At 50.6% G+C, this 13873-nt stretch overlaps 1 protein-coding gene across 1 annotated transcript in view; it reads left to right on the top strand.

Moving 5' to 3' along the window:
* kif15 (kinesin family member 15) overlaps positions 1-11056 on the top strand; it is an 83421-nt gene extending 72365 nt beyond the window's left edge. Inside the window, exons 33-35 of the mRNA XM_078430030.1 lie at positions 6537-6702; positions 9461-9592; positions 10928-11056. Of these exons, the coding sequence (XP_078286156.1) occupies positions 6537-6702; positions 9461-9592; positions 10928-11056 (427 nt within the window). The remainder of the gene's footprint in view (positions 1-6536; positions 6703-9460; positions 9593-10927) is intronic.
* The last annotated feature ends 2817 nt before the right edge of the window (positions 11057-13873 follow it).

The following is a 13873-nucleotide window of genomic DNA, read 5'->3' as shown; positions in this document are numbered from 1 at the left end:
CATGCTGACTCGGAATGATCCTGTTACTGCGATCCAAATGCTCAGCAATTTCGTCTTTTATAATTGACTCCAGCATCTTCCCCACCACTGATGTCAGACTAACTGGTCTATAATTACCCGTTTTCTCTCTCCCTCCTTTCTTAAAAAGTGGGATCACATTTGCTATCCTCCAATCCACAGGAACTGATCCTGAATCTATAGAACATTGAAAAATGATCTCCAATGCTTCCACTATTTCTAGAGCCACCTCCTTAAGTACCCTGGGATGCAGACCATCAGGCCCTGGGGATTTATCAGCCTTCAGTCCCATCAGTCTACCCAAAACCATTTCCTGCCTAATGTGGATTTCCTTCAGTTCCTCCATCACCCTAGGTTCTCCGGCCCGAACATTTGGGAGATTGTGTGTATCTTCCTCAGTGAAGACAGATCCAAAGTAACGGTTTAACTCGTCTGCCATTTCTTTGTTCCCCATAATAAATTCCCCTGCTTCTGTCTTCAAGGGACCCACATTTGCCTTGACTATTTTTTTCCTCTTCACGTACCTAAAAAAACTTTTGCTATCCTCCTTTATATTATTGGCTAGTTTACCCTCGTACCTCATCTTTTCTCCCCGTATTGCCTTTTTAGTTAACTTTTGTTGCTCTTTAAAAGAGTCCAAATCCTCTGTCTTCCCACTCTTCTTTGCTATGTCATACTTCCTCTCCTTAATTTTTATGCTGTCCTTGACTTCCCTTGTCAGCCACAGGTGTCTCTTACTCCCCTTAGAGTCTTTCCGCCTCTTTGGGATAAATTGATCCTGCAACATCTGCATTATTCCCAGGAATACCTGCCATTGCTGTTCTACCGTCTTCCCTGCTAGGGCCTCCTTCCAGTCAATTTTGGCCAGCTCCTGCCTCATGCCTCTGTAATCCCCTTTGCTATACTGTAATACTGACACTTCCGATTTTCCCTTCTGCCTTTCCATTTGCAGAGTAAAACTTATCATGTTGTGATCACTGCCTCCTAATGGCTCTTTTACCTCTAGTCCCCTTATCAGATCCGGATCATTACACAACACTAAATCCATAATTGCCTTCTCCCTGGTAGGCTCCAGTACAAGCTGTTCTAAGAATCCATCTCGAAGGCACTCTACAAACTCTCTTTCCTGGGGTCCATTTCCAACCTGATTTTCCCAGTCTACCTGCATGTTGAAATCTCCCATAACCACCGTAGCATTACATTTGTGACACGCCAATTTTATCTCCTGGTTCAACTTGTTTTTGATTCCACTGCCCTGGGTAGAAGACTCTGCACTGTCACCCGATCTATTCTCCTCATGATTTTGTACACCTCTATAAGATCTTCTTGCAGCCTCCTGCGCTCCAAGGAATAAAGTCCTGGCCTCCCCAATAAAGTCCTGGCCTCCCCAATCTCCCCCTGCAGTTCAGTCCCATAAATCCTGGCAACATCTTCTTAAATCTTCTCCACTCTCTTTCCATGTTAATGACATCCTTCCAATAGCAGGGTGATCAAAACTCACCACAATACTTTGCATGTGGCCGCATCTACGTCTTGTTCAACTGCAACGTAACATTCCAACTTCTGTGCTCTGTACCCTGACTGATGAAGGCCAATGTGCTGAAAGCTGCCTTGATCACCTTATCTACCTGTGACGCCACTTTCAAGGAACTATGTACCTGCGCTCCTAGATCCCTCTGCTCCACAACACTCCCTGTCTACCTGTGACCACTTTCAGTGATCTGTGTACCTGCGCTTCTAGATCCCTCTGCTCTACAACACGCCCCAGATCGCTGCCATTCACTGTGAAGGTCCTGCCCGAGTTTGACTTCCCAACAAACAACACCCCACCCTTCTCTGCATTAAATTCCATGAGTAATTCATCGGCCCACTTGACCAACTGGTCAAGACCCTGCTGTAATTGTTCATAACCATTTACTCAAACACGTACATGCCCTGACCTCTAGCTCCCATTTAAAAGCCACCTGCCAGACATCCCTTTACCTGCGCAGCGGATAGAGCTGCTGCCTCACTGCGCCAGAGACCCGGGTTCCATCCTGACTACGGGTGCTGCCTGTGCGGAGTTTGTACGTTCTCCCTGTGATCGTGTGGGTTTTCTCCCACACCAAGGATGAACAACTTTGTAGGTTAATTGGCTTCTTTAAATGGTTCTGAATGTGTAGGATAGAACTAGTGCTCCCCGTGATCACTGGTCAGCACGGACTCCCCGTGATCACTGGTCAGCACGGACTCCCCGTGATCACTGGTCAGCACGGACTCCCCGTGATCACTGGTCAGCACGGACTCGGTGGGCGGGAGGGTCTGTATCCACGATGTATCTCTAAAACCGCTCCACTCCCTGGCTAACACTGACCATAGCAGCACAATGTGCAGGTGACAGCTCAGTCATAGAAACGTAGGCAATAGGTGCAGGAGGAGGCCATTCGGCCCTTCGAGCCAGCACCACCATTCATTGTGATCATGGCTGATCGTCCACAATCAGTAACCCGTGCCTGCCTTCTCCCCATATCCCTTGATTCCTCTGGCCTCTAGAGCTCTATCTAACTCTCTTTTAAATCCATCCAGTGAATTGGCCTCCACTGCCCTCTGTGGCAGAGAATTCCACAATTTTTTTTTTTCTCACCTCAGTTTTTCTCACCTGCTGCCCATCCCAGGCCACTGGCTGCGGTCCCTGCTGTCCGTCCCAGGCCACTGGCTGCGGTCCCTGCTGTCCGTCCCAGGCCACTGGCTGCGGTCCCTGCTGTCCGTCCCACGCCACTGGCTGCGGTCCCTGCTGCCCGTCCCAGGCACTGGCTGCGGTCCCTGCTGTCCGTCCCACGCCACTGGCTGCGGTCCCTGCTGTCTGTCCCAGGCCACTGGCTGCGGTCCCTGCTGCCCATCCCAGGCCACTGGCTGCGGTCCCTGCTGTCCGTCCCAGGCCACTGGATGCGGTCCCTGCTGTCCGTCCCAGGCCACTGGCTGCGGTCCCTGCTGTCCGTCCCAGGCCACTGGCTGCGGTCCCTGCTGTCCGTCCCAGGCCACTGGCTACGGTCCCTGCTGTCCGTCCCAGGCCACTGGCTGCGGTCCCTGCTGTCCGTCCCAGGCCACTGGCTGCGGTCCCTGCTGTCCGTCCCAGGCCACTGGCTGCGGCTGGGCACAGAAGGAGATGGACAATCGTATATTACATTCATAGAAACATAGAAAAAACGGTGCAGGAGGAGGCCATTCGGCCCTTCGAGCCAGCACCGCCACTCATCGTGATCGTGGCTGATCAGCCAAAACCAGTACCCCATTCCTGCTTTCTCCCGATATCCTTTGATTCCTTTAGCCTTAAGAGCTAAATCTAACTCTCACTTGAAAACAAAATTGGCCTCCACTGCCCTCTGTGGCAGAGAATTCCACAGATTCACAACTCTCTGGGTTAAAAAAAAAATCCTCATGTCAGTCCTAAATGGCCTCCCCCTTTTTCTTAAACTGTGACCCCTGGTTCTGGACTCCCCCAACATGGGGAACATGTTTCCTGCCTCTAGTCTGTACAATTCTTTAAGAATTTTATATGTTTCTGTAAGATCACCTCTCATCCTTCTAAATTCCAGTGAATACAAGCCCAGTCGCTCCAGTCTTTCATCATATGTCAGTCCCACCATCCTGGAAATTAACCTGGTGAATCTACGCTGCACTCCCTCAATAGCAAGGATGTCCTTCCTCAAATTAGGAGACCAAAATTGCACATAATACTCCAGGTGTGGTCTCATCAGGGCCCTGTACAACTGCAGCAGGAACTCCCTGCTGCTAAACTCAAATGCTCTCGCAATGAAGGCCAACATGCCATTAGCTTTCTTCACTGCCTGCTGTACCTGCATGCTTACTTTCAGTGACTGATGTACAAGCACATCCAGATCTCGTTGTACGTCCCCTTTTCCTAATCTGACTCCATTCAGATAATAATCTGCCTTCCTGTTCTTGCCACCAAAGTGGATAACCTCACATTTATCCACATTAAACTGTATCTGCCATACATCTGCCCACTCACCCAACCTGTCCAAGTCACCCTGCAGCCTCATAGCATCCTCCTCGCAGCTCACACTGCCACCCAGCTTTGTGTCATCCGCAAACTTGGGGATGTCTCATTTAATTCCTTCGTCTAAATCGTTAATATATATTGTAAATAGCTGTGGTCACAGCACCGAGCTTTGCGGCACCCCACTAGTCGCTGCCTGCCATTCTGAAAAGGACCTGTTAATTCCTACTCTTTGCTTCCTGTCTGCCAACCAGTTCTCTATCCATGTCAATACCCTACCCCCAATACCATGTGCTCTAATTTTGCTCACTGATCTCTTGTGTGGGACCTTGTCAAAGGCTTTTTGAAAGTCCAGATGCACCACATCCACTGGCTCTCCCTTATTCATTCTACTTGTTACATCCTCAAAAAATTCCCGATTAGTCAGGCATGATTTCCCCTTCATAAATCCATGCTGACTGTGACTGATACTATCACTGCTTTCCAAATGAGCTGCTGTAATATCATTCATAATTGACTCCAGCATCTTCCCCACTACCGATGTCAGGCTAACTGGTCTAAAATTCCCTGTTTTCTCACTCCCTCCTTTCTTAAAAAGTGGAGCTACCCTCCAGTCCACAGGAACTGATCCAGAGAGAACATTGGAAAATGATCACCAATGCATCCACGATTTCTAGGGCCACGTCCTTGAGTGCTCTGGGATGCAGACCATCAGACCCTGGGGATTTATCTGCCTTCAGTCCCAACAGATCGCTAACTAATCCTTCCTCATTACACTGCAGGCAAGGCTCGGTGTTGGGGCCGCAACTATTTACAATATATATTAATGATTTGGATGATGGAATTAGAAGTAACACTAGCAAGTTTGGAGATGACACAAAGCAGGGTGGCAGTGTGAACTGTGAAGGGGATGTTAGGGGGTTGCAAGGTGACCTGGACAGGTTGAGTGAGTGGGCAGATGCGCGACAGATGCAGTATAATGTGGATAAATGTGAGGTAATCCACTTTGGCGGCAAAAATAAGGAGGCAGATTATTATCTCAATGGTGTCAGATTAGGTAAAGGGGAAGTGCAACGAGACCTTGGTGTCCTTGTACACCAGTCACTGAAAGTAAGAGTGTAGGTACAGCAGGCAGTGACGAAAGCTAATGGCATGTTGGCCTTCATAACGAGAGGATTTGAGTACAGGAGCAAAGAAGTCCTTCTGCAGTTGTATAGGGCCCTGGTGAGACCACATCTGGAGTATTGTGTGCAGTTTTGGTCTCCTAATTTGAGGAAGGACGTCCTTGCTATTGAGGCAGTGCAGCGTAGGTTCACAAGGTTAATCCCTGGGATGGAGGGACTGTCATATGAGGAAAAGTTGGAAAGACTAGGCTTGTATTCACTGGAGTTTAGAAGGATGAGAGGGGATCTTATGGAGATGTATAAAATTATAAAAGGACTGGACAAGCTAGATGCGGAAAAAATGTTCCCAATGTTGGGGGAGTCCAGAACCAGGGCCGCAGTCTAAGAATAAAGGGGAGGCCATTTAAAACTGAGGTGAGAAGAAATCTTTTCACCCAGAGAGTTGTGAATTTTAGGAATTCTCTGCCACAGAGGGCAGTGGAGGCCAAAGCACTGGATGGATTTAAGAGAGAGTTTGATAGAGCTCTCGGGACTAGTGGAATCAAGGGATATGGGGAGAAGGCAGGCACGGGTTACTGATTGTAGATGATCAGCCGTGTACACAACTCCAACAAGCGTTATCAAACAGTTCTACCCATGCCGATTCTACAGCATCCAAGCTAATGTCTCTCCTTCCTATTGCATTAATCTCCTCTTTAACCAGCAATGCCACCCCACCTCCTCTTCCTTTCTGTCTATCCTTCCTGAATATCGAATACCCCTGCATGTTTAGCTCCCAGCCTTGATCACCCTGGAGCCATGTCTCCATAATCCCAACTATATCATATCCCTTAACTACTAACTGCACATTCAATTCATCCACCTTATTACGAATGCTCCTCGCATTAAGGCACAAAGCTTTCAGGTTAGTTTTATTACCTCCCTTCTACCTTTTGCTTCTGTCCTTTTATGGCCCTCTCTCTCCCTGCATTGGGCCCTATCCCCCCTGCCCTGTTAGTGTAAACGTGACCTTTCCTACACTCTCTTTCCTGTTAACTGCACGCACACACTTCCAGGTTGTTCACTCCACCCCCCCCCCCCCCCCCCCCCCGGTGTAGCTCCACTCTCTTAAATCTCTACTCCTGCAGCTACATTTCTTACTTTAACTGCTATCTGTACACTGTGAATGGCTCGATTGTAATCACGTATTGTCTTTCCGCTGACTGGTTAGCACGCAACAAAAGCTTTTCACTGTACCTCGTGACATGTGACAATAAATTAAACCACCTGAGTCGGTCTAACCGACCCAAAACGTCACCCATTCCTTCTCTCCCGCGATGCTGCCTGACCCGCTGAGTTACTCCAGCATTGTGTGTCTACCTGTCTAACTAAACTACTGACTCTTGTTTGTCCAGATTAACTGTGAACAAAACGTCCCTGGACTGTCTTCAGCTCGACGTCACCAAATGCCAAGAGGAACTTGAGCGCACCAGGAGATTAGAAGTCAAGGCCTTCAGTGAGAAGGAAGAGTTTCGGTCAGCCCTGGAATCGGCGAACGAAGAGAGAGAGAGACACCTCTGGGTAAGGGGAGCTGTGGGTGGTCATGGAGAGCAGTGGTGGAGAAATGGGCGCGACCTTAAATAAGGGCCTTTAGTTTAGAGATACAGCGCAGAAACAGGCCCTTCCCCACCGAGTCCTTGCCGACCAGCGATCCCTGCACACTAACACTATCCTAAACACTAGGGACAATTTACATTAAACCAAGTCAATTAACCTACAAACCCGAACTCCTTTGGAGTGTGGGAGGAAACCGAAGATCACGGAGAAAACCCACGCAGTCATGGGGAGAACGTACAAACTCCGTGCAGACAGCGCCCGTAGCCAGGATCAACCCCGGGTCTCCGGTGATATCAACCAGCAACGTTACCGCTGCGCCACCGAGCTGCCCATCGTGTCTCATCTTTTTACTGCGTCAAAGCCCATGGGACTAGGGAATGAATGGCAGTGCGGTGGTACAGAGGTAGCCCTGCGGCCTTACAGTACCGGAGACCCGGGCTCAGTCCTGGCCACCGGCATTTGTACGCTCTCTCTGCCATGGCGTGAGTTTTCTCCGGGTGCTCCGGTTTCCTCCCACAGTCTTTGGTTCACTCTTCACTTCGGAGAGAGAAGAGCAGAGTGGGGGGGGAGAAGAGCAGAGTGGGGGGGGGGCAAAGCGGGGGGGGGCAATGCGGGGGGGGGGCAATGCGGAGTGGGGCGGAGAGCGGAAAGAGAAGAGCAGAGTGGGGGGGAGAGGAGAGCAAAGTGGGGGGCGGGAATGGATGGGGGGCACAGCGGAGTGGGGGGGGAGAGAAGAGGATGTACTAGTTTCTGGAAGGCAACTCCGGACTGTCAAAGCCGCCACAGACAGACATAAATGCAGCGATGTTTCCACGAGTAGCAGCTCTACAACAACAAAGTCTGTCTTCTCCTTTTGCTCTGGTTTATTTCACTCACATGTTTAAACTGTAACGTGTGTTCTTAATGTTTTAATGTTTTATTTTTAATTGTTCACTGTATGTTCGTGTTGTTACTTGCGAGCGGAGCACCAAGGCACATTCCTTGTATGTGCACATACTTGGCCAATAAACCTATTCATTCATTCATTCATTCATTCATTCATTCCTAATATTGGAGAATTCACTGTTCGTTGGGTTGTGAGCTTCCCAAGTAGAATATGAGGTGCTGTTCCTCCAGTTTGTGCTGGGCCTCACTCTGACAATGGAGGAGGTCCAGGACAGAAAGGTCGGTGTGGGAATGGGAGGGGGAGTTAAAATGTTTAGCAACCGGGAGATCCAGCAGGCCTTGGCGGACCGAGCGCAAGTGTTCAGTGAATCGGTCGCTGAGTCTACGTTTGGTGTCGCCGATGTACAGGTCACATTAGGAACACCAGATGTAGTAGATGAGGGGAGAGGAACCTCTCGTCACCTGTAAGGACTGCTGGGGTCCCTGGATGGAGGTGAGGGAGGAGGTTTAGGGACAGGTGTCACATCTCCTGCGGTCGCAGGGGAAAGTACCTGAGAGGTGATGGGAAGTGAAGAGTGAACCAAAGACTGTGGGAGGAAACCGGAGCACCCGGAGAAAACTCACGCCATGGCAGAGAGAGCGTACAAATGCCGGTGGCCAGGACTGAGCCCGGGTCTCCGGTACTGTAAGGCCGCAGGGCTACCTCTGTACCACCGCACTGCCATTCATTCCCTAGTCCCATGGTCGGGCAGCATCTCAGGAGAGAAGGAATGGGTGACGTTTCGGGTCGAGACCCTTCTTCAGACTGATGTCAGGGGGGTGGGACAAAGGAAGGATATAGGTGGAGACAGGAAGATAGAGGGAGATCTGGGAAGGGGAGGGGAGGGGAAGAGAGGGACAGAGGAACTATCTAAAGTTGGAGAAGTCAATGTTCATACCGTTGGGCTGCAAGCTGCCCAAGCGAAATATGAGGTGCTGTTCCTCCAATTTCCGGTGGGCCTCACTATGTCACTGGAGGAGGCCCATGACAGAAAGGTCAGACTGGGAATGGGAGGGGGAGTTGAAGTGCTCAGCCACCGGGAGATCAGGTTGGTTAAGACGGACTGAGCGCAGGTGTTGAGCGAAACAATCGCCGAGCCTGCGTTTGGTTTCGCCGATGTAGAGAAGTTGACATCTAGAGCAGCGGATGCAATAGATGAGGTTGGAGGAGGTGCAGGTGAACCTCTGTCTCACCTGGAAAGACTGTTTGGGTCCTTGGATGGAGTTGAGGGGGAGGTAAAGGGACAGGTGTTGCATCTCCTGCGGTTGCTGGGGAAAGTGCCCGGGGATGGGGTGGTTTGGATAGTGTTAGTGTGCTGGGATCGCTGGTCGGCGTGGACTCGGTGGGCCAAAGGGCCTGTTTCTGCACTGTATCTCTAAACTAAACTAAAATGTGTTTTAAATGTTGTTCTTGCACCTGCCCTTGCTGTGGCAACTCATTCCGTACACCCACCACCCTCTGTGGCAACTCATTCTGTACACCCACCACCCTCTGTGGCAACTCATTCTGTACACCCACCACCCTCTGTGGCAACTCATTCTGTACACCCACCACCCTCTGTGGCAACTCATTCTGTACACCACCACCCTCCGTGTGAATCCCTCTGGGCTGTGTTGTGTTGTCGCCAGAATCTGTTATGAAAGCATTGTGCACCAGCTGCCCCTGAACTGATCAACCTGTATTTGTATTTTAACAAGCTGCTCAAACGTCCACTACATTTGGGGAAGAAAAAAATAATCATTGTATAATCTTTTTAATGTTTTTGAAACATTATCTGATATTTCTGTGAAACTGCAGGAGGTTAAAACTCTTCGTAGCCAGGTGGACAACCTGACTGAGGAGAATGGGAAATTGGTCGGACACACCAACCTACACCAGAAAATCCAGTACTTGGTTAAAGTCAAGAAAGACAACTCTCGACTCTTGGAGGTGCAGTTTAACACAACATATCAGTTGCATTTTGGGGAGAATTTTGTTGAAACTTCAAGCTAAGTAATAATTTGGTCACAGAGTGCTGGAGTAACTCAGCGGGTCAGGCAGCATCTGTGGAGAACATGGACAGGTGACGTTTCACAGAGTGCTGGAGTAACTCAGCGGGTCAGGCAGCATCTGTGGAGAACATGGATAGGTGACGTTTCACGGGGTGCTGGAGTAACTCAGTGGGTCAGGCAGCATCTGTGGAGAACATGGATAGGTGACGTTTCACAGAGTGCTGGAGTAACTCAGCGGGTCAGGCAGCATCTGTGGAGAACATGGATAGGTGACGTTTCACAGGGTGCTGGGGTAACTCAGTGGGTCAGGCAGCATCTGTGCAGAGAAGGAATGGGTGACCCTTTTTCAGACTAGTTATCTTTTTCATTATCGGTATAAGAAATTCTATTTGTTTATTCCAAATGCTCCTCTACGGTGCATTCTCACGATAGCAAAGCGTTAGAGTTGCTGCCTCACAGTGCTGGAGAGCCGGGTACAATCCTGACTACAGGTGCAGTCTGTACGAAGTTTGTACGTTCTACCTGTGACTGCGTTGGTTTTCTCCGGTTCACCAGGTTAATTCCCGGAATGGCGGGACTGTCATATGTTGAAAGACTGGAGCGACTAGGCTTGTATACACTGGAATTTAGAAGGATGAGAGGAGATCTTATCGAAACGTATAAGATTATTAAGGGGTTGGACACGTTAGAGGCAGGAAACATGTTCCCAATGTTGGGGGAGTCTAGAACCAGGGGCCACAGTTTAAGAATAAGGGGTAGGCCATTTAGAACTGAGATGAGGAAAAACGTTTTCAGTCAGAGAGTTGTGAATCTGTGGAATTCTCTGCCTCAGAAGGCAGTGGAGGCCAAGTCTCTGAATGCATTCAAGAGAGAGCTAGATAGAGCTCTTAAGGATAGCGGAGTCGGGGAGTATGGGGAGAAGGCAGGAACGGGGTACTGATTGAGAATGATCAGCCATGATCACATTGAATGGCGGTGCTGGCTCGAAGGGCCGATTGGCCTCCTCCTGCACCTATTGTCTATTGTTAAGGCGGACTGAGCAGAGGTGAAACGATCGCCGAGCCTGCGCTTGGTCACGCTGATGTAGAGAAGTTGACACCTGGAACAGTGGATACAATAGATGAGGTTGGAGGAGTACACTGTAAATGGCTCGATTGTAATCATGTGTTGTCTTTCCGCTGACTAGTTAACACGCAATGAAAGCTTTTCACTGTACCTCGGTACACGTGACAACTAACTAAACTGAACTAATCTGCTGCCTATTGGCTTCTAGGAAAACAATTTGCTGAAACTGGAGAATCTAAAGTTGAAAGAACACAAGAGGTTCGACCTGAACGACACTTTCCAGCTCCCTGCCACAGACGGAGCCTCGACGGAGCAAGACGCAAACGTCCAGCAATAATCATTTCTGCTCCCCCACCCCCCCCCCCCCCCCACCACCACCTACCCTCAACCCCACAGACGGAGCCTCGACAGAACAAGACACAAACGTCCAGCAATAATCATCTCTGCTCCCACCCCCACCAACCCCCCCACCTCCCCTCAACCCCACAGACGGAGCCTCGACAGAACAAGACGCAAACATACAGCAATAATCATTGGCCCCTCTCTGCTCCCACCCCCCGCCCGCCACCATGGTCAAGCTGGTTACGCCACCCTATAAGGTTGTCTACACCTCCCCTCGACCCCAGACGGCCCCTCGATGGAGCAAGACGCAAACGTACAGCAATAATCATCCGCCCCTCGTAAATGTTGCTCCCCCCCCCACGGTCAAGCCTGGCTGTAAACGGGTCACACTTCCCCCTCGCCCTCTCACCCACTCAACTCGACTCAAAGGGAAACCTTTTTCACCTTCTCCCCTCTCTGTATCCCTCATCGTTTATCCCTCAGTCATGACCCCTCTCTCCCCTCCAGCACAAACTGACCCCTCTCATTACTAACACGCTGTATCTCAGGCAACCCCCTGGTGTAATCACCCCCCCCCCCCGGTGTAAACCTCCCTCCCCTGGTGTAAACCCCCCTCCCCTGGTATAATCCCCCCCCCCTCCCCTGGTGTAATCCCCCCCCCCCCCGGTGTAATCCCCCCCCCCCGGTGTAAAACCCCTCCCCTGGTGTAATCCCCCCCCCCCCCCGGTGTAAACCTCCCTCCCCTGGTGTAATCCCCCCCCCCCCCCGGTGTAATCCCCCCCCCCCCCGGTGTAACCCCCCCCCCGGTGAACCTCCTCTCCCCGTCTCCCGTGTGACGCGGGTTCACTTTGTACATTATTTTGATGCTGCCATTTTTATTGATCCAGTAATTGTATTAAAGACAGTTTCTGGAGTTGGTGGAGTTCAGTGGTCATGTCCACCAGCAACAGTGCTATACATAGTTAGCCCCCACATCAGCCAGACCACATGAACACCATCGCCCACTTAGTGCAGTGTACAGTGCAGACACGTTACAGCCCCCACACACGTGTCACAGCCCCCACACACACGCGTTACACCCCCACACACACGCCTTACAGCCCCACACACACACGTGTCTCAGCCCCCACATACATGCGTTGTAACCGCCTCCACTCTGCTCGTCCCGTGAACCATCGTTCGCCCCCTCTCCACGCCCGGCCCTCTTCAGCCTCCTCCCCGGAAGAGGGCCCCCCCTCCACAGCCGACCTTGAGGCTGCTGAATGAGACCCCCCTCCTGTTGCTCTCACCGCGCCTGTACTTGTGTGCAGGAGGGCTTCAACACCAGGCCGCCACCACTTCCTAATGTGCCGCTGACACGAGTGGTCCCTGTACCAATGTGGAACGATTGTGGCGTTGCCTCTCAGCTCAACATGGGCTGATGTTTTACCCACCACAGCAATATTGCCCTTTGCTTCCCCTTTACTGCAACACGGTCTAAGAAATGTTTTGACAGGTACATTTATAGGACGGGTTTAGAGGGCTATGGACCAAACGCAGGCAGGTGGGACTAGTGTAGATGGGGCATGTTGGTGGGCATGGTTAAATTGGGCCGAAGGGCCTGTTTCCAGTCTGTGTGGCTCAATGACTCAGTCTGAAGAAGGGTCTCGACCCGAAACTTCACCCAGTCCTTCTCTCCAGAGATGCTGCCTGTCCCGCTGAGTTACTGCAGCACTCTGTGAAATGTCACCTATCCATGTTCTCCACAGATGCTGCCTGACCCGCTGAGTTATTCCAGCACTCTGTGTCTATCTTCCATGTCCTTTCTTTGGCAGGCAGACAGAATTGTGCACATTTACACGAGTGCCCTTCGGCCCACCGAGTCCGTGCTGACTAGCGATCCCCGCACATTAACACTATCCTACACATTAGGGACAATTTACGCTCATACCAAGCCAATTTACCTACAAAAACCTGCACGTCTGGAGTGTGAGGAAACCGGAGCACCTGGAGAAAACCCACGCAGGTCACGGGGAGAACGTACAAACTGTAAAGCCCAACGTTTAACCTGTTTTTACAAAATGTTAAATGGTCAGCTCGACATAGATGACCAAATCCACACCAAACCCAAACCTATCAGGAGAAGACGAGGGCATTCGATTCAATCCGAGATACCAGCTGCCAAGACAGATGTGTATGTAGCAATCCATTCTTCCCTCGCACAATTAAAGCAGGGAATAGTCTTCACCCTACCATAGTCACCCAACCACACGCAACTACATTTAAGGTAGCGCTTCTTCTCCAAGAGGCCCTTCTTGCTTAAGTCCAATCTCTGCCACCTCCAGTTTAAGTTCCATTTGGAATATTTTGGACCAAGAACAGATGCGGCACGGTTGCAAATTTGCAGATGACACAAGTTGTGGTTTAGTGAAGATCAAAGATACTAGAGGAGCAAGTTGGCCTACTCCAACTCCGTGTAATGGCCAATGCTGAAGAGATGGACGCATGGCAGCGGAACGGCCGCCATGTTAGGAGGCAAACCCCACCGCCCGCTCTGCCTCGCAGTGTGATCAGTGTTGTGGGGGAACAGTGTGTGTGATGATACCTCTAAAATGCAGAATATATCTCATCTATCAACTCACAGGTTTTTGTTATTTATCTTTTAAAATGTTTCTGCCTACTAAAATGGCGCCGTGACGTACTGTGGTGTTTAGGGTCGAGTGGTCTATCTGTCTTCTCTAGTATCTTTGGGGACGATGGATGCGGACTCTGACCCCGGCGCCCGGATGTGACGCGTACCGGAAGTCGGGAGGGGAAGAGGCGCCGCCATTGT

Source organism: Rhinoraja longicauda, chromosome 2 (assembly GCF_053455715.1).
Source record: "Rhinoraja longicauda isolate Sanriku21f chromosome 2, sRhiLon1.1, whole genome shotgun sequence".
Lineage (NCBI taxonomy): Eukaryota > Metazoa > Chordata > Chondrichthyes > Rajiformes > Arhynchobatidae > Rhinoraja > Rhinoraja longicauda.
This window is presented reverse-complemented; position numbering and strand designations above follow the sequence as displayed.